We start from the raw sequence: 22,257 nt of genomic DNA, 5'->3' as shown, positions 1-22,257 counted from the left end.
TTGAATCAAAATGTTTACTATGCTCAATACTAGAACTTCATCCAATAAATATATAAAAGATTACTCAGTACAGTATCTCAAAACCAAACTCATTAAGATATTTCTACACTCCTATCTGTACGTAACAGAAGATAAAGCAGAATTTTAAATAAGCATAGAATTTTTAAAAGGCAATACAACACAGAGAATGAGATATTCCCACTACCTCTGTCACGTATATTATTGCTTCTCTCTCTCTCTATTCCTTTCTTTTTTATCTGAGGAAAAGAGATGGCCCAGCAAAAACTGGAGAACTTCTCAGGGGAAAATTCTCAAATGCTTATTCCCTTATATTCATCATTCACTACACTCACTCTATTTGTTCTTTTTCCCATTTTACAAAATACAGTGACTGTAATTGAGGGGACATAGGGTGCCAGGCTCCACAAAGATGGGAGCACCAGTCGGTGTTAGATCTCTCTTCTGGTCACCATTATCCCATGTGCATCACTTTGAGGTCAGGTTCAAAGATGGAAGAGTGTGCCAATGCAACAGAGATCTCCATCTTATGCTTTGGAGTTGCACACAAAGATACGGTCCCACAGAACAGTTGTCTTCAGTGCAAACAGCACTTATCCAGCAAGATGAACCAGCAGTCACAATTCACATGATCAAGGGTTTGCCTGGGAGAAAGCAGATACTCACCACAGCCCACAGTAGATGGTATACCTTCACAAACAGACATACTTCATTAGTAGTAACACTTACCTTCTTTGTGCATCACCGTATCTGAACTTGGTTTATCATTGCAGCTGCAATACTAACACAAAGGCATGTTGGGATGTTAAACTGAGTGTTGACAGTATACTGGACTCTTATTTACGTGTGGATAATGCATTTTTTTTATTGCTTCATCTGATGATCAGACAGCACTAAAAAGATGTAGAGTGATGCCACTGATTTAACCTTCTAGCTTGTGCTAGGCCAAACTAGCAGTCTAGGAGGGATTTTTCATCCCCACTAGAAATGAGAAATGTTATGCCAGCAACGCTTAAAGTTCTTCAAACCAGCAATACTCCCCTGTGTGCTCAATTTCCCCCACTATTTTCTCATGCAAAACTTGCTGTAGTCCATTTCAAATCTGGTTATGTGACTTCAAGTAAAGAACATATATGTTCCTAAATAAAAGTAATTTTAAGAAAGTCCATAGTAAAACAATGGAGAAGACAGAGAGGCAGAGCAATAAATAAATAAATAAATACAAAAATAAAGAAATGGAATGAAAATTATTTCTAAGTAACAGAGCCTGGAAAAAATAAAACTATTTGATGGCCTGCAATATATAAGATGAAGTAAAGAGTGAATGCTATTTTTAGAGCCATATCAGTGATGTCATCCTGCTAAAAGCTAAAGCCTTCTCGAGAATTTCTGAGTACATTGCCCTCTTGTTATCAAGTATACTAAATTGAGTCTTCCACCTCCAGAATGAAGTTTTATTTTGAATATCATTACTGGAACCAAGACAACATTAGAAACTCAAATGATTTTGCATAAGCACAATTTTTAAAGGCTTAAAAACTTTTTCTCATCTGGTCTCTTTTGTAGATTTTTATTTCAGAGATAAACTGAAAAATCAAATCCAATTCTTATAAATTTAGGTTAGTGGAAGAAAGGCTCAGAAATAATCCTTCATCATTAATTAGCCCTCCATGTGCTTATGATCTTTTTTCACACATTTTAAAGGTGCCAACTCAATTGCATGTACCACTATTCCCCATCTGCTCAGTTAGGACAATAATAATATAAAAATAGGCAAATATAACATCCATCATGGCCTAAATTAATTTTCATAGTGAGTAAACATAAGCAATAAGAATTATTATTATTTTCGTTTTTGCAGATGCTGTAGAATAGACTGGACTACACTAGAATAAACTAGGCAAGGACAGTTCTTTTTGTGAAAATGCATAGTTTTTTTTAGTTCATCCCCCCTCTACTTCCTAGCATAGCTTTCTTCCTTCCAAAGAGTCTGCATGGTGACTGCAATTAAATAGCACTACACTAAACATTGTTCACCCACTCCTGAAAAACGTATTTTTAGTTTCACTTTGTTTTTTTTTTCCTGCAAAGAGGTATGAAAACATTAACAGAAAATAACAATTGCTTGACACTTTAAAAAAGAGATAGGAGATACCAGCAGCCAAGAAAATCTACCAGATGGCTCTTTCAATAAATACATCAAAGTCTCTTTTATTTTTCTCCAGTTTTAGCGACTAACATAACAGAAACTTTCAAACCATCAAACCAGTTTTCAAAATCTGCCATAAGTTTGCATTTCACAGAAATAATTCTGACAAGCACTAATAGATGAACGTTGTTGGTGCAATAATAAAACAGTATAAGGCATATTTACACCATCCTTACATACAGAACATTTTACACACAAAGAAATCACAGACCCAGAACAAAGCAAATTCAATCCCTTAGACATTTTACGCTTAAAGGCTTGGAGTCAAACAAATAATTCTCCAAGCAACAGACAACCTCTTGTTCTTGTGTGATTTATTTGTAACATTGTGCTCATGCAAAATAGGTATTTGCTTTATTGCGTTAACATTGAAAGAACATTGGGATTTAGTTCATAAACCAGTTCAATCAAATTTTCAACCTTCTTTCTCTTCATCCATAGCAAGTCTGAACCACTTATATTTGTGACATAAAATGAGGCATTAACTGATGATTGAGATTTTTATTTGACATGTTCCAAAATGATAATGAAGCTCAAATGACCACAGTTTGAAAACCATCTTTCTTCACCATGCACATTTTGCTTTGCTATCACGAGGTGGTTTAGATGAGACACTTCTTGAATTTTTAAGTTTCTATCTTTTTATATATATAATTTAAAGAAACCATGTACTATCCAACATCCACTGTTCACAGAAAGAAATAAGCAGCAAGAATAACTCTGGTGGCAGCAGTGGCCAGAAGAAGGACATCAGTAAGTTAGTGGCAACTTAATAAACAACAAATTTCCCAGAAATATGTCATGAAAGAGTTGAGTACTATAACCCATATTTCTGTAAGAGTTCGGACTGCCAGGGACGTTTGCGCTCTGGGAAGTAATCTGGAATATGGATTTTTTTAAAATCTTGGATGCATTTTCTCATTTCTTCTTCAACACTCAGCTTCTCACATACCTTCTTTTTGGAAAGATTTGTTTCTCTGGACTTGCTAATGAGAGTTTGAAAGAGTTCACTGTTCCTGCGTTTCTCTGGTGGCGGCATCCACTGCACTGGGGCCTTCTTAGATGGACGATCCAAAGTTAGTGTACTTGGCTGGTGGGCTGTGGACTGTTGAGTGCCTGAGGCATTTTCTTGAGGAGTGCTTGCATCTGAGTGGCTGTCACAGCTTGATGTGGACAATTCGTTACAGGAAGTCCCACTTTCACTGCCCTTGTCCAACACTTTGTCATGCTTCCTGTCCTCATGATCTTGCTTGGGAGAAACAGTTCTCTGTGGGGGCCCTATTGCAAAAGAGGAAAGAAAACATTTAAACAAGTACTGGTTTACACAAAAAACTAATCAGCTAGCATTTAGAAATACATGACATGGAGTCTTGGCTGGGATAAAATGGTGGTGGCATTTTCTTTTAGTCTAAAGAACTATACCAGATTGGTGTGTATCTTGAAAGTCTGGTCCTACACGAGTTCAGCTGACAACATTCTCAAACCTAAAAATTTTCTAGGCAGGAATTAATTCACTGCCTGCCTAAGAATTCAGGTAATGAAATGTGCATAATCCTTGCAGATTATCTGCACCACAAATCCCTGTAGACAAGTTTAAATGTGCTACTTTTGCCATTACACTTCAATAAGCTTACTATGAGAAATCAGATTTTATAGTATTAGGAAAACACTGTCATACAAACTGCAAACTTTCTTTTTCTTAAGTAAAAATATTTCAATGACATCAACATTTTTTTGGAAACTCTAATTTACATTCTCAGACTGATGGCATGCTTTGCAGATGTCAACTATGCAGAAGCCTCAGCCTGCAAGAGAGTATTTATCCTGAAATAACAGAGATTGCTCTCTACTGACAGGCTTTAGGGTGTTTTTTTGTTTTGTTTTGTTTTGTTTTTTTTCTTTTTTATTATTATTTTAATCATATCGTTAGTGATTTCACTGCACTTCTTACTGTCAGTTTTTATCCTACCGTTGCTTCAGTGCAAGTTCACGATTCAGTTGCACATCTCTTACTGTGTAAGCTGGCAAGGAAAAGAAGGCTGTGAAGTTATCAGCAAGAAGCACACTGCAGCAGCAGAGAGAACGATCTGGTGGCCTATCTGCAGGAACTGTTCAGTGCTTTGTGCAACTGAAAGTGGGATCAGGGCTGTATTAGCACCACATATTATTTCTGCTTTGAAGTCTTGAGCAGAATATGAAAGTGAAGAATTAAATGGTTGTCGCTAAATCTTTACAAGCATTTGCAGTTCCAAAACCCTATTTCAAAACATCAGCTGTGAAATGATGCTATGCTGACATCACATAAATGTTGTGATCTCAGTTCAGGACAATATCTAAAGCTCCCAGGAACATCTACAGAGTTTAACAGTCTTTGGATCAGACAAAACTTTCAAGACGTTTAAACATCAAAATGAAAATGAGGAGTGGGATTCCAGTGGCATTGTTTGTTTCCTAGGATTTTTGAAAGAGTCCAAACAGTTTTAGGGATCTAAATGTCTTATCAAACCTTGCTTATCCTTACAGTTTATCCAAGAATCACCAGTGTCTGGCTGGACGAAACCTACAAGTGTGACAACCCACTCTTAGGACAAAGTTGGAAGGAGACTTTTGAATCACTTGCTATTGTTTTTCAGAATAACAAACTAGAAAGATAATTAAAATTATAAAGAATAATGTGCAGTGCACATTCAGTGCACTTCACTGTTGGTTCAGTGCAGTGCAGTTCTATGATTCAAAGAAAACTGCAGTGTTTTATATGAGACATGGGAGATAACAAAGCAAAACACAAAAGTATATAAAAAATAATCTAACAACTACAGCACTCAGCAGTCCCCTCTTCTATTGTTTTAAACAGCATCCCACAATAATATGTCACATTTCTGTAGTCCACCAAGAGAAACTCATGAATAATCAAGATCAAAAGTGGTGAGAGATTATCCATCAGGCCTTGTACTTACATTATTCTGAGTGGAAATCACAAGCGATTTTCTACTTCTTTGTATTCACTCCAAATACTTTGAGCATAGCTGCAGTAACTTCCCTCCTCCTTTCCTTCCAGAAATATGTTCCCCTTCTTAAATAGATTTATATGCCTGCCTTCTTTTATTATATCTGGCATTTCATTTCATACCTCAATACTGTTGTATGAATATGCTAAAACTAGAGAGTCAGCTGACATTATGGAATTACTCTGTCTGTGCAGCATGTGATTACAAAACCAAGCAATTAATCAGATAACGATTTCAGTATTGTTACTCTGATTCTCAATAACATAATTAACACCAATGTCTAGTTTACAATCAGAGCTTCTTCAAATGTAACAACATACTGTACGGCTAAGAAATTAGTGTACTGCTAACTACACTCTGTATTCTCTCCAGCTCTCCAGCTCTCTCTTCCCTTCCCCCAGCCCTCCCCCCCCCTTTTCTTTCTGTTACTTCATGAGTGATTTCTAGTTCCTGTATTACTTCTTTGTTGCTACTGCTTGTTTCTCCAGGACTCAAACCTGCAGTGTACTAAGGTTCTAGCTCAAAAAGGCATTGAAATATACATACATACCCTCAAGAATATGAAAAATTCCATTTCCTGCTGCAGGATTATTCAAGTTCTTGACATTAGCAGGAATTTAAATGCTTTTTTTTATCAGAGCTCTAAGGTTCAGTGCCTTTCACGGAGAGCACTGAGCTCTCTATGCTTCGATGAATTGCTTAAATTCACAATGAATTTAATCCATGCCAAGGTTTTTCTTGAACCTTTCCTTTAAAAAATTAACAAATGCTCCCTCAGATAGAATTCTTTATATGCTTCTGTACTTCTTTCGCAAAAGTGTGTTATTAAAGAGGTGACAGTTCTGCTGGAGGAGTTTTTTTCTCACAACATTTTCCGCCTACTGAAACCCAAAAAGAATTTATAAATACACAACAAAGGATCCTCAGAAGACATTTGTTTTATTTTCAGTATCAGGGATCATCAGACAGATTCAGATATCTCTCTAATTCAGAAAGCATCTACTTATCATCCTCATTTGTGACTGGGACACTGTGATGGGATGCTGGCTCCACCATAACTCCCCAGCCCTTCATGACTATCATCAGAGACGTTCAAACAGGTCAGTTAAACCTAATTATTTTCCAGGAGTGTATAAAAACTCAGAGAAAGTATATTTACTCCATTATGCCTACAACTCTAAAAAGCTTTGTACTAATTTCCAGCTTTCACCCTTTGCTGCCCCTCCTTCTCCTGCCTTTTTTAGTCTCTTACTGCTGTTGGTTCTCCAGTTTAAAGGACAGAAAAGTATGGCATTATGCAAACATTTCTTGAGTACTGTCAGGCATGAGGCATCAGCCACTCAGCTACAAAGCCTGTTCCAGTGTTTGACCACCACCATGGAAAAGAAATATCTGAGACTCCCCTGGAGCAGCTCTGTGCCCTTCTGTTGTCTTGTATCGTTGGTTCCCAGGACCTGACCAGGAAGCACCTCCTCATGCCTCCCCTCCTCAGGGAGCTGCAGCATGCAGTAAGTCACCATTCAGCCTCCTCTTCTCCAGACTACGCAGCCTGAATGACCTCAGCCTCTCCTCATGGGAGAGACTTTGTCACCAGCTTTTATCCCCTCCTCTTTGTGCTTTCATGAGCCCCAACATCCTAGTCATATTGTGGAGCCCAGAACTGCACACAATATTTGACAACACTAAATAATAGCAAAAGAATAACCTCTCTGACCAGACAACTGAACACACCCCTAAATTCAACTTGCCCTCTTGGTTGCCAGGGCACAGTGCTGAACTGCTGTCACCATAACCCCCGGTCCCTTCCTGCTGAGCTGCTCCTAGCCACTCATCTCTCAACCTCTGCCTTTGTCTGGCATTACTCCATCCCATATGCAGTGCCCTGCATTTTCCTTTGTTGAACAGCATACTGTTGCCTATTGTCTAATGCTCCAATCTATCCAGATCCCTCAGAAAGATCTTTCATCACTCCAGAGAGTCAACAGCATCTCCCAGCTGGGTATCATATTCTTCTAGTATCCAGATCATTGATAAAAGTGTTGAACAGGAATGGCACTAGAACAGAGCCTGGGGAAACACTTCTAGTGATCAGCCACTAGCAGGAATAGCCCCATTCACTATGATCCTACGCCTCCATGACTCTGTTTCTATGATCCTGTGACCCTTTGAAGTCTGCCATTCAACCTCTTTATCATCCATTATAGTGTGAACCAGTTTATCTCACAGATGGACATTTTGTCCAGAAGGATACTCTGAGTGCCAGTAACAAAATTCAGAAAGGCTACAGTGGAATTCAGTGCAGTACATAACCCTGTAAACACCCCTGACTGAATTTTTCTTTTACTTATGTCCTGAAATTACATTATATCGAGTGACTATGACATGCATTCCATAGTGTTCTCTGTTTTATTTTATGAATCTAAGTAAAATTAATTAACAAATTATCATATTAAAAGCTCTAATCAAATCTTACATTGTGGTGGACTCATTCATCTTGCACATCCAGTTTAGGTTTTTTATTACTTTTCACCAGCATTTAAAATATTACACTAAACTGAAAGCTTACAGAGAAGTCACCTATGAAATCTAACGACAGGTTATGACTACTATGGGAACATTTTCATTACCAGACACTTGAGCACTTAGTATCACACTTAAATGGTAAGGAATTATGTTTCATGTCTAATTTCATGTGGGTTTTATTTTCAAAAAAGATTTTTTTAAGAGTTGTAACAAGATAGTTCTATAAACCCATCATTTTCTGTGACATCTTAATGATATTTCCCTTGTTAGGAGAAAATCCTGTTCTCAGAACCCAGCTCATTCCTTGAGACCAGCAAAGGATTCAGCTAGCCTCTTGCCACCAGAGTTGTAAGTTAAAACTAGCAACCGTAACTTCTGTGCTGTTATCTCACTGAAATCTCTGTACGACCTTTATGACAGATAAGCTTATGAGAGGACTTCTGCACTGTGTCCTCTTTAAAACACAGCAAAATAAAGCTGTGTATTAAATAAAGATGGCCAGAAAATAATATATAAAAAATTACTCTGTGTTTTTTGTTGGTGGTGCTTTGTTTTAAAACACTATATAGTTTCTCAAGAAAAATTCTGTAGTTATTATAGGTCCTTCAGTTTGTACCTAATTTACTCCTGTTGATAGAAAGTGGAGAAAAGGAAACATACATGCATCACTTAATTGCAGTTGTGAGACTGTTATTCAGGACTACACAGGAGTTAAATGGTAATCAGTCAAAGAAGCTCAGAACGGCTGAGGCTAACAGGGAATTCTGGGTCCTTATGGCCCAGCCGCAACTCCAGCAGGGACACCACAAAGCAGGTGCCCAAGCTTATGGCGAGACAGCTTAAGATCTCTAAGGAGGAGACCCCGCAGCCTCTGGGCAGCCTCTGCCAGTACTCCATCACCCATACAGTACTTATCTGACACCTTGCCTTGAATTTTATTTACGGTTAACATCCCAAGCAAACATTACTACTAAATAAACATTTTGTGGGAGAAATATCAAAATGCTCTTGACAAATAACACCCTTGACTAAAAAATCCAGTATCCAAATTTCAGTGGAGCGAAACTTTGTGAGTCTGTAGAAGTAAGTGTTTGGCTGTGTGGTTTCAAATCACTTAAGACAGTAAATAAATAAGTAAACACAAATTCAGTTTTCAGTTTGGGCCTCATCTGGAACACCACTTTTTGGATTAAAGGCTTGATCCAAAAAATGCTTAGTATAACATTGTGAAGTATTTTTCAAAAGGAGGGTTGAAACTCAGCTTTTCCTATTTTCATCCTCCTTTCAGATGAGTGACCAATTACTATGGTAACTATGGCCAAATGCTTACACTTTTATTTACTTTGATCTATCTGTGACTTGGCTTTAGTCAGTGCAAAATAGTACAGCTTCAATGGACTGAAAAGAATGTTCCCTTCACCTTTGATTACTCCAGAGTCTTCAAGGTAATATACTCAGTTGGAAAAAGTGAGTTAACTTCCTTCGAACACAGGAGAGAATTAGTATCTGTGAGGCTTTGATTTATTAATACCTGAAGTCCTGAACTCTTGTGTTAAAGGCCAGCACTGTTGACAAACCAACTACAGTATTTGGAGCAGAACCTAAACTTTATGTGACCTAAGAAATCCAGGCAAGTCAGCTAGCAGATGAAACTGCCACAGAAAAATCTTGTAAATCTCAGCATTGCTTCCATAACATGAAGAAAAGCACTCGAGTTACTCACATTTTATTGAAACAGATTTGTAAATATGACCTACGTTCTGGCAAAGTTTCAAGTTCCTATCTGCAGGGCACTGGTTTGTCTTCATAAAGAAACACGAATCTGGTTCCAAAAGTGCATGCATTTAAGTAAAAAAGTTTTAGATTAAAATGTTGACCTCATTCAAGTCAGAGGCAACATAATCTGTGACTTTAAACAACTAACAATTGATTTTGAAAGAAATTGCGTTCTTTGTAGTATGAACACACACAAAAATAATAATAATAATAATAAAGAAATTAAAGATCTTTGAAGGAAAGAAATTTAATGGTGGAAGTACAAAGGATGAAAATATGCTGTCTTTTAGGTCCCAAATATTTGTGCAGGAGCGTGTGAAAATATTATGTTCTACAAACTATCATCTCTGGTAGAATGAAGAGTCTATAATACTAGAGTTTTTGGAGAGTCATTGCAGGAAATCAAAGAAATGATGAGAAATTAAAAATAAAATAAAATAAAATAAAATAAAATAAAATAAAATAAAATAAAATAAAATAAAATAAAATAAAATAAAATAAAATAAAATACAAGACTTCATGGCTATTATGTGATGAAGGCAAAATATATTCCTTGTTTATTCTGCTACATTTTGCTACATTCAGAACTTAATATGAAATACAGTTTTCCCCATAATGTTTCCTGTTCTTTATTGCCATGCTGAGGAGGCATCTCACATGCTTTCACTTCAATACAAAATTTCAAAGTGGAAACCATACATGAAGTCTTGTTAATGTTTAGAGGCATTAGAGTTTCTAGGATTGTTTACTTGTCTGAGTACATGGATGCTTCAATAGTAAGAATATGAGTGTGTTAGCACACCTGGTGAAGTCTTTTATTTAAATCCCCTTACCTGCCATGGGAAGTTTAATAAGCATAGTGTAGAAGCTAGCTGTCCTGTGCATAGCTCCCACAGGAGAAATTGCTCTTTAACAGTGCTAAGCTTGGTGGTGTGTGAATGGTTATGTGGTACTTGAAGGGAATTAACCAATTCATCTTTCAAATTAGGACCACATGCTTCAAAGTGATAAGTGTTCTGTCTCCAAAGAAGAAAAAGAACGCAACATAAATATTTTATTTTTCAGTCACATTTACTACCATCTGATAACAAACTAGTTTCTAGAAAAGGTACAGTAGAATGAGTTAAATAAATCAAGGAGGATTTTTTTTGTTTGTTTACTTCCAGTTAGGCTGTATTTTAAATATTAAGATCATTCACAATGTGAAAAGATTAACTTACATAGAGAAAACTACTTTTGTTATTTGGAATGACTGAAGATAAGCAATAAACTATCCTGTGCCCAACTTGAATTCATTAAATAATTCACCCTAATCTTGTTTTGAACAGATAGCAAAAGCATACTCTGATCATTTTGGTACTTCAAGAAAACCAAACCAAACCAAAAAAATGTAAAAAAAAAAAAAAAAAAAAAAAAAAAAAAAAAAAAAAAAAGAAGAAGAAGAAGAAATGCATTGGATGCATTGGTATATGTGACAAATGAGAAATACTTTCATAAAATCAAGCATCTTCTTGCAACCGTGAACAAATCTGATGGCATTTCAGTAATATCTCAGCAACTTCTGGTATACATCCTTGTCATTCATTTCCAAACTGTCAAGTTGATTTGTGCCTGTCTCCGTGTGCCAGTGTTGTCTGCCTCCTTTTTGACTGGCTGTTTTTCAGTGTCTAGCAGAGTTAAGAGCTAAAATTTTTAGTTCTGTCCATGAGAAATGTTAATTTGTTTTCACAAATGATGTGATAATATTCCTTAAAGAAATAGCACTTTAAAGAATAGTTTTTCAAGGGACAGTCCCCTATTTAGTGCTGAGAAGGCTGTAAATATCCATCGTTGAACATTAATCCTTGATGCAGAGCCCACACTTCCAGGTCCCACTTGAAAGAGAAATGGAAAAGTGTCTTTTCAAATTTTTCAACACCAGAATAGTGGTCACTTCCAGAGAGTCTCACTTTCAAGGATTTAGATGCCTTTATGTTGTTCTGTCTTAACTATTTTCTTGAAATCACCTCTACCACAGCGCTAAATTACAAGAATAATATCAAAAACGTACAGTGCACATACAAAGTCCTTATGCAGGCAGAAGTGATAAGAAGACAATTGATCCATTTTTTTTATGGCAGAAACAAATTTCATACTCTTCTGCACCTGAGGAATCGCACGCAGGTCATGCTAAAAATTACTGCTCAACCTATGGGTTTAGTGACTCATTATTCTCTTTCCTATTTTGTATCCTCAGACTGTATTCAGAGAAAATAGTTGTGGTGCTGGGGAAGGGCAGTGATTTTTAGATCCCTGTGCTTTCTTTGAATCTCAGGTTGCCAGATTCATTGACATTCCTCACTCCCTTTCTTCTAAGAACCTATTTATGGATGATCAGGAATTTTAGCCTGTCATTAACTGCATTAGTAGCTGCTGCCTTCTGCTTTGTAAATATTTATATTGGTTGGACATTTGCTCAGCTGTGAAATAGTCTTCTAGCCACCAGCTGTGCTTGGTAAAGTCCAAATCAGAGTTTTAGGCAATGTGTACATGAATCTCTTTCCATCAAGTTAAGCCACACTCTTCTTCCTAAATTAGGTTTAAGTTCTCAGATGTCCAGTGTGGCTCCCTGCATGGCCACACAAGTGCTTGAGCCAGAATAAAAAACATCAGAGAGACAGGAACAAATACAAGGCAAGGGACTGCACTTTTCAGCAGCATCTTATGGAAACTTGAATCTGTAACTTGTTGTGAGTTTTTATTGTTGTTGTTGTTTTGTTTTGTTTTGTGGCACATGTCTACAGCAAATATACTGATATATATAATAATGTCCTTATCAAGATACAGATTACTTTCAAAAGAAGTTTGCTTGATCATAAAAAATATCATCCCAAATAAGATTTACCAAATACAAACTTATTTCAGTGGGACTTCAGGGATTCTGTCACTGCTCATCCCTTAGAAGCTCAAACATGATTTCAAAGCTGAAGGAGAGGGATTATGACAACTATCTCAAGAATCTTTGTCATAACATTTTCTTTTAGTAAGTTCATTCACAACTCTTAAGCTGGTAAGAACTCTTCTCTTTGTGGAGGATATTGTGAGCAACAGAAAAAAAGAATAAAAAGAAGACATTCAATTGTCACCTTTCTGGCTCACTTCCTGATTCAATTTCAGATACTAAACCAATTTTTTTTCCTCCATAATTTTAATTCCAGTTTGTTTGGTATCATCTAACATTTCTTTGCTTTGACAGTTACTTTAGATAAAATGTGTAATCTTCACTTATTCCTTCCAGCTCTTTCAGTTGTACAGTCTTCTTTCCTACTGGCATGCAAAATAAATTAATGTTAATGTGAATTTACAGAATATGTCTAAAGCATGACAGCAGAAAGTTGTTGAAATACCATGTGCTGGCTATAGAAAAAGTGTCTCTTTAAATAATTATTTTAGACACCACAAATCTTGGAAGGCTAATATGACAGTAAGATAGCATTTTGAGCAACACATAAGTATGAAACAATGAGAGATAAACCCTTGAATTAAGTAAGTTCATATTTTAATTTTGATTATTGCAAATTAGCAGATTAATGGACAGAATAAGAGTTCCTAGTGATTTTTTCCTAAAAGGTTCAAGAAGTAAGATAGGAGAAACTCAGAATACACACAGATTATATTTGTATAGTTTTATGCCTTTCCTTGCTGGTTCTTGGGATAATGAAAATTAGCTCTATGAAAGAACCAGAAATGTTTGCTGAAAGGTTTTCCTAATAGCCATGAACAAGATCTTTTTCACTTTTGTGTAAAAACTTTGAAGTACCATTCACATATTTTATCATTAAGGTCTGTTATATGGAAAATGTAGTAAAATACTCTGAAATGAATGAGACATTGCATTCTAAACTATGTAAAATACATGCTCATAATGATACACTACATTTAGATCTAAATTCCTAGATCTGCCTTATGGAACATTCAAAGTCTTCACTGTAATAACTACAGAAAATATGAAGACATGCTGAAAACCAATCTTATTTCTATACTATACATTTAAGCAAAGTAAAAGTTATTGAATAAGAAATTCACTCCACACACATCTTCTAAAAACCAAAAAAGTGCAAATGATAGGTTGTCTCTAACAACATTGTATTTCCATACTTATCCTTAATATCAATATTTGAAACATCACAAAATCTTCTTTTGGGATAATATCTGAAGATAAAAGTGATGTTACGTATCTTCAACTAAACATTATAATCAATCCTATACAAGCAGTAGTAACAAAGGCCCAGAAAGGAATCATAACTATTAAGAAGGGGGCTGTGGTTATTAATATTTATTCCCCTTGCAGAATATGTGCTCCAGTAATGGACTACATTGCACACGATGTAGTTGGACTGCATCAGTATTAATTAATTGATGACCTTTGCCACAAAACAGTTAAAAATCTAAGAACAAGAGGAGAAATAACAGATGGGAAGATACAGACAGATGGGAAACTACCCAAAAATGTGGTATTGGTCAGCATGATGGCCTGCATGTCTCAGACCTCCAGCTGTCTAATCTTTTGTCAAGACTTACATGAACAGCATTGAAACAAGGAGTTTTAAGGAGGATTTTGAAGAATGATAAAAAAAACTACTCAGATTTAAGTGGTCTCTTCTATGTCAGGTAAGAAGAAAAATCAGAGATAAAATGAATGTGAGCAGTAGATAGAGTCACCAAGGTCTGGCTGGAAATAAGAATTATATGTAATATTTGGTGTGAGGTAAGGATAGTGAACCAAAAGCTTTGAATATAAGGACAAACAGTCCACACCTGGCATAAAATGGAGAGATGTAGAAACTGAGAAACAAAGCTAAAAGAAAGGAACTACAAAAATGGTATTATTTTTATTAGCAATGCGAAGCAGATGCTCTGGAAGGAGATAAGGTTTATTTTTCACAGTTAGACACTTAAAGATTGGATGGAAGAGCTGGAAAAGAAAACCCTTTCTTAAACATATTATTTACTAATTAATGTTTCAAGCAAGTCTATGTAAGAATAAAAATCCATTTTGTTGTCAATATACACAGAACTGCCCTTGAGGAGTTTTCACCCTAGCACAAGACTCTGCTTCTTTAGTGTATCTGAATGTCATCTGCATATACCATTTCACAGAAATTGTATATCCGTTGTCGAAAATACTAGCTACCGGAAGACTTTCCTGTGTTGTTGGTCAAGCAGCTACATATGGGACAGGCTGGTCTTGGTTAGCTTTCCTATCCTTTCTTCAAAACTCCCTGCAATACTTTCCTATAATGACTTTTATAGCTCTTACTAATAAACTCTTCCCATCTTATTGCAGCACCAACAAGGGATGAGTGACAAGTCTGTTCTGAGCAGACTTGCAAGGTCGGTCCGGCTGATACTATATACGTTTCTGATTCTGACTAGCTTATGCATGCAATGACATGCACTTTATATGCAAAGAGATTTTGCCTGCAGAATCTATTTATTGTTTAAAACTTTCATCAGAAAAAAAAATGCTGCAAGGTGCTTTTAATTGTGTCCAATAATTGCATTTATATGTGACATTTCCAGTTCTGACACTGGTTGCTACAACAAAGGAAGCTAAGATTAGGAAGAATAGCAAGAAGTAATCTACCTTCTACTTCCAAAGTTTTAGATGTCTTATCAGAAAACACAATAAGTATACATAATTGAGATATTTAATCACTTAACACTGTTGTAATGAATAAATTATGCCCAGCTCAGGCTGAAATGAGTCTATTTAAACTCACTCTTTGTTGAAATATTAACTAGGTTTGAAAAGATTTTAAATAAAAATGTTAAATAATAAAACATGGACAGATTTTCTTCCATCCCACAAATTGAATACAAAATGAGTCCAAAAGACTATCATTTCTTACATTATTGTTACAATTTGGGTTTTTATGTAACATACTAAATCTTGAGAGATTTACAAAATTTGTCTTAGCAACACTGAAATATAGGTACTGTTAGTCGATATATAATCTAGTCCTAATAGAAGCAACATAAACAAACAAACAAAAAAACTCTATAAGAAATAATGAGAATTTCAGAGGAAAAGTACACATTTGTTTATACATTTCACAGTAATCCTATATTCCAGCAAATTATCTGAAGAACACTTCAGTTAAGAACAGAGAGGGCTTTGTAGCTATACACGGAAACCAGAAGAACAAGAACTGAAAGGAAAAATGTATAAAAAGCAATTGTGGGAGACTGGAAAGTAGTATTGAAAAGTTTACAACAAATTTCATTTGCCAAAAAAATCAGTGTCATTTTCATTTTAACACAGAAATCTACCTTATAGTAAAAATACTTCACAGAAAATTATAACCTCAGTCTGATTATCACTAGCTGTTCTGCTTTAATATGAGCAATATAAGATATGAAAACACTTCTTTCTTCCAATAACCATAAGGCTAGGGAATACTTACTCTTTCAGAACACAAGACTCATTTGTCACCTTATACATGATGAAAAGAGCCAAGAATAACAATCACAGTTCTGCACTGGGAAGTTTCCAGCAACAACCTAAACTGAAGCCTTCTGATGACAGCTGGGATGGTGCCTCCCTTCTATCACTATCCAGACATGATAAACTAAACGCTAGAACTGGCAGAGGCCAATGCTGTACCTTTATTAACTCCAACATCCAAGTACAATCTTTAAGGTGATTAATCAAGGAAAGGGTAAACTTGCCACTTCTTTTTCTTCTATTTCCCAAAAAGAAACTCAGAGTTAAAATACTCCTCTCTCTTTACGTTCATTGGCCTCATCACTTTTGTACTGAAATACTTTGCTTCCAACATGCTTCTTTCTCTTAGTATCACTCACATGGTTCTCTTAATGCTAGCTTCATTTAATGAATGATATGCTAGCAATGCAATCTTTCCTATTTAGATATATATAGAGATGTCAAATGCAAGAACACATTTATCCAGATCTCACTGTTTTTGTGTCTGACAATGTTATTTTCTTCTACTTTTCATTGTCATTATGAAAGTCACAGTGTGTGGCCTTGGTGCCTGAGTTTCTCCAGATGTTAAATTTGAGTGGTCTCTTCCCTAAGACTTCAAGATCAACCACTTAAAAACATTGTATGACAACTGGATATTAATAATATTAGACCAAAATAAATTCTACTTGGATGGGGTAGGAAATAAATTATAGCTGAGGAAAAGAGAAACTGAAATCAAGATCATAAGCTCAGTATTCATGATGGTATACCATGGTTTAATTGTGGTTGGACAAATTTAGGAAAGTAAAGGAAATCTTTTGAGCTCCTTGTATTCCAGGCAAGGTCTTATGAGATGAATGCTCTGACTCTGACATTATCCACAGATGATGAAGACATGGAACTTGAACTATAGGTGTATGAATGCACTGATACTAATGGCAAGGCATTATATTATATAATATGGAAAATGGCACTTTTTCTCAGAAAATGGAGACAGGCAATTATTTTACAGTCATCATAATCTTTGCTTTCGACCACTACTGTTGTGCTCAGTAATATTAATTTCAGTTCTGGCACGTTCATACAGATAATCTGACAGTGTGGACCAGATCCTGATTCAAGTTGCACTGCTCTGAATCCAGCTTCACTTAATGTGATTTAGGTTCAGTGAGCAGTTCTGATTTATTTTCATGCATCAACATGAATATATGCAGGAGAGCCACAGTCCTCTATTCATAAATGTCATAGTTGGACCTGGAGGAAGATAGCACCTTATGACACATCTCTGTTTCCAGAAACTCATAAATGCTTGCACAGTCATCATTAAACAGCATTGCTGGGATTGGAACCAATGTATTTCTCCTGCAATTCATTTTTTATCGTTCGCTTATTTTGATATTTTTTTAAAGCATAGCTCCTAGAAAGGGATTCATCATTTTTAGATGATTATTTTCTGCCTTGTGGAGCAATCTCAGTAGGCGGTCCAGGCACACAGACCTGGGAAGCTAAAAGCCTGGAAAATGGAAAACTGCTACAGATCGCAAGTGAAGTGAATAGCTGAGTGAATAGCACAGTGAAGCAATAGCTGAGTCAGGTTTCTAAGGTTGACATACTTGAACTTGTCTGAATCCATGAATGTATGCCTAAATCTTCTGCTTTTTTTCATGTGTGCATATGTGTGTGTGTCACGTAAACAACTGACAACTCAGGCATGTTTACCTCACATGGAAAAATGTATGACTATGAAGTGAATGAGTGAAAGAGGTTTGGAAATGGTATATGATGGTGTATGGTCGATAAGGCACTATACGGTGCTATGCAATGCACTAGCAGAATCCCTAACACTTGCCTGAGTTTTAAAGTCAGGACAAAGTAGACACAGATGAGAATCCTCTTTTTCAGAATAAAAATAAAGCTCTTACTTGCACCAAGGGACACCCTGAGACCGGGCTCAATTTATACAGAAGCAAATATTTCCTGATATGCACCATTTCAGACATAAGAAATAGTGATAGCCACTGAATGGGAGACCGCAGCATTAAACTCAACCCCCTCTGCAAGCAGCATGTCTTTTTAGGATTAACAATTTATGAAGTTAATGCAAATCTAAGTATGCAGCTGTCCTTTTCTATATTTAATAACCAAAAAGGAAACGTCACCAAGTAAAGGGGAAAAAAGCTGCTTCTGCTGGGACTGCACAGAAAACAGTGGCTGCATTGTTTTCTGGGGTGTAGAATGGTACTTAAACATATGGAGCTTAAACATATAGGATATACAAAAATTTTAGTCCATTTTCCTTTCATTTTATTATTAAACTGCTGTTTGAATTGACTTTTTAAAATTGATCATAAGATAAATATAATTTTGTGTGTCATGGTGTGGTAAAAATGAGCATTGCTACTCTACATATTCCAATATTTGAGTTTTCTTAGTGTTTTACACAAGAATTAACATACATAAAGCCTATCTTTCCATAGTCATTTAAGCATGAGGAATCCTTAAGTGTTTTCCAAAATTATAAATGCAAAGGAAAACCTTTCAGTGCTTAAATGAGCAGTCCTGTGAGTGGGCTTTGTATAAATGTATTACTGTTCACTATGGATTTGGCGTTGGGTGTACAATACTTTGATAAGAATAGAATCTGCAGCTGCATTAAAAGTTTAATTCTGAGCAATATATATTTTGTTAAGACATCAGCACAACTTCTCACCCTTTTGAAGAGTTTTGTGGAACTTTTATAGCAATGATGTACAAAAAGCCAGACAAGAAGAGAAATGATAAACAAACACAAAAGTGGCTACAGCTTTGACTAAGTGGGAGGCGAAGATGCACTGCAAATTGAATTGTTGAGCTAGAAAAAAGTGACAAGTGGTTTCCCCTAGGAATCATTCTTGAGAGGAGAGTCTCATTTAATATTAGTAGTAATGACCTCTGAGCAATAGCATGCTGCTAAAATACATTGTTGACACAAAGCTGTAAGATATGGCCATTAAGAGGGAAACTCGGGACATCATATTGGAGAAATGAAGTGACACTGTAGACCAAACTGATAAAATTGGGATCAACAATCTGAGAGTTATTAATTTATTCCTAAGCACCTAAGCTGGGAAAAAAAGGAAGAGAAATAAATGGTTGTGCTAAATGATCGTAGTGCCCCTGAAAAAAGTAATGCAGACATTTAAAGAATAAGATGTATGCAATTCCTCAGCACAGAAAAATACTGAGCTGCTCTATGAGGCAAAGATAAGTCCTCACCTAGAATATCGCTTTAAATTATAGCTTTTCAAACTCATGAAAGACAGTTTCAAACCAAAGGAGGCATAGAAAGAACTACTATTCTTTCTTTCTTTCTTTCTTTCTTTCTTTCTTTCTTTCTTTCTTTCTTTCTTTCTTTCTTTCTTTCTTTCTTTCTTTCTTTCTTTCTTTCTTTCTTTCTTTCTTTCTTTCTTTCTTTCTTTCTTCTCTTTCTCTCTTTCTCTCTTTCTTTCCCTTCCTTCCTTCCTTCCTTCCTTCCTTCCTTCCTTCCTTCCTTCCTTCCTTCCTTCCTTCCTTCCTTCCTTCCTTCCTTCCTTCCTTCCTTCCTTCCTTCCTTCCTTCCTTCCTTCCTTCCTTCCTTCCTTCCTTCCTTCCTTCCTTCCTTCCTTCCTTCCTTCCTTCCTTCCTTCCTTCCTTCCTTCCTTCCTTCCTTCCTTCCTTCCTTCCTTCCTTCCTTCCTTCCTTTTTGTTCTTTTTTCAAAAAATCTTCGTTTCAGAAATGACAGAGTTGGTACAAAAGTAAGTTGATTTAAACCATTTATGAATACTGTAGCTTTTTAACAAGCACAACAATAAGGTTTTTTGAAGTTTGATACTTTTATGATCAGGAGTGTGTATTAATGCCTGTGATAGCAAAGGAATAAATGCAATAAAGTGGTAATTGTTTTCCAGCCATATGTACATCCAGATGAGCTACAGCTCTGGAATGAATCTGCCAAGTGATTTTCCTTACTGTTTCTTCTGAAAAGTTCTTATTAAATGAGAAAAAGGAGAAAGAAAAATGAACAGAATAAAGACAGGTTTTCCTTAAATTGTTTCTGCTGTAAGCTATCAGATTTTTTTCTGACAATTGTAAACACTGAATCTTTGCAGACCTTTTCCCTTCCAAGTGACCCAGTGAATGCACCAGGTGGAAGCAATTCTTCCTTCCTTTTCACAGCCTGTATACAAGATTGCAGAGTATGAGCTTAAGGTAAAACAAATTCAACACTTGCTGACATGACTCCATGCCTGATATGAAAGCAGTCAGCTAAACACAGCATATTTTTATATGACTCCCGCACCTTGATCAGAAAAGCAAACAAACAAAGCATCCCACCTTATAAGAGTTCTTGAGATTTTGCTCTGTAGTTCCCGGTAGCATACATATTACAACGTGATGCTGAGAACACAGGAATTTTGGCCAATCTGTGGGACCAAGTCCCTTTGCCATCCCCAGGAGGAAGAGGCTACAAAATATTTTGAAGCCAAAGGAGAATAAGAAAAACAGAAAAGTGGAAAAAAATAATTTACAGTTCAGACTTTTTACTGATACAAGAAAGAGGATGAGATTGTATTAGAAGAGCTGCTGGATTTGACCAACTGTGTTTATCTATTTAAAGCAAAACTTGATTCTCTTGATCATTTGGTAATAAATGTCCATCTTGCCAGCTCAATTTGGTTGGGTTGGGTCTACCATTCAGTGAAAACCTGTCGTCATAGTTGTTGAATATGTAGCAATATATGCTGTTGATTCCCTAAGATTTCATCAGTGGTTGTCAGTCTGACCACTCCCAATGCTATGTTTCCTCCTCTCACATTGTCTTTAATTCTTTAGCATAAGGCAGCTACTGGAACATGATGCTTGTGCTGCTATCTCTGCTGCTGTTGCTTCCACATCCAATGAACTGTGAGACAACTTGTTAAGCCACTGAGAGAATAACATACATATGAAACAGGTTACTTTGTTATAAAGAAACTATACAGAAATTCTATTTTTAAAATAAAAATAATTTCACTTCATCGTAAAAGTCTGCTTAGGACCAGTTAAAAGCCTGGTAAAAAAATATACTCCAGGGTCATGAATACTACAAGCTCATAAACAAATATGAAAATCTTTCTTCTAATTCAATAACGCAACTGTTCCAAAGTTATGTTAATAACCAGCACATTTCCCCAGTGTATTTGTAGTAGATATCAGTTACTCTGAAAACAACAGTCAACTACATCTCTTTCTGGGTCAAAGTGAAACATACTTCTATCCTTTGAAGATCCCAGCAGCAACTGTGTGTAATACAACGTTCACTACCAACTGGTACTAAATACATGCTCATGTGAGATGATCTTTGGAATTTTCTTCCATGTTCATCTTGAAAACTCAACAGTTCTGTGATTCCAAGGGGAAAATTTAGACTTTCCAGTCCCACTAGTAGACAAAGCAGTGCCACAGCATCACTGCATATGTACACTCATCTGTTCTTCTTAGTATATTTAGAGGGCAGATACCATCATACATCAATTCAAGTGGTCATGAACAGCGGTAACATCTAAGGGCAGTATAAAATTAACAAGTACAGACATACTCTGGTGAATTTTACAGAAGAGGGACAGAAGATCTTAAGCTTAGTCTCATCTGTTCTCTGTGCACCTCTGGAGAGTATTAAAAATAAATAAATAAATAAATATTTTTAAAAAAATTTAAATAACTGTTGTTTTAAAGGAATAAACACTAATAAAAATCCATTGCATTAGAAACATTACTCATGTCACTGAAATACCATGCATTTTTAATGTAACCAACAGTTACAACCTGTTAACTTTTATTTCATACTTTTTACAATCTGCTTTTGCTGAATTATCCTGTATTCCACAAATAATATTCTTGACAAAGAAATCTACTGATATGTTGCAAATACTTTGTAGTTGTAATGGAATATTTTAACACGGCTTCATATTCTCTACTATTTCACAATTAACATCTTACTAAAAATCAAGAGAAAATGTGGACAGGTACAGCACCTTGATAATTAGCATCACATTGTGCGTAAAAACAGTCTGCAAGAATGCAAGATATTGTATATAATGCAAAGAGATTGCAAAAAATATCTATTACAACAAGCACCTCAACTTTAAATATTGGAGAGTGTCTATATAAAATAGTCTAAATTGTCTTGACATCAGTGGTATTATGGTTGTTTGTTACAGGAATCTATCTGGACTTATCTTTATTTTTCTACTCT

The 22,257-nt window shown here is 35.9% G+C and overlaps 1 protein-coding gene across 1 annotated transcript in view; it reads right to left on the bottom strand.

The window, feature by feature from the left end:
- Positions 1 to 2,203: 2,203 nt before the first annotated feature.
- The window catches only part of KCTD8 (potassium channel tetramerization domain containing 8), an 84,272-nt gene continuing 64,218 nt past the window's right edge, over positions 2,204 to 22,257 (bottom strand). The window contains exon 2 of the mRNA XM_015862459.3: positions 2,204 to 3,505. Within this exon, the coding sequence (XP_015717945.1) occupies positions 3,045 to 3,505 (461 nt within the window). The 3' untranslated portion in view covers positions 2,204 to 3,044. The remainder of the gene's footprint in view (positions 3,506 to 22,257) is intronic.

This window comes from Coturnix japonica, chromosome 4 (assembly GCF_054131305.1).
Source record: "Coturnix japonica strain WE chromosome 4, WE-NBRP24, whole genome shotgun sequence".
In the NCBI taxonomy this organism is placed as follows: Eukaryota; Metazoa; Chordata; class Aves; order Galliformes; family Phasianidae; genus Coturnix; species Coturnix japonica.
Note: the sequence above shows the minus strand (reverse complement) of the source record. Positions and strands in the feature narration are given on the sequence as shown.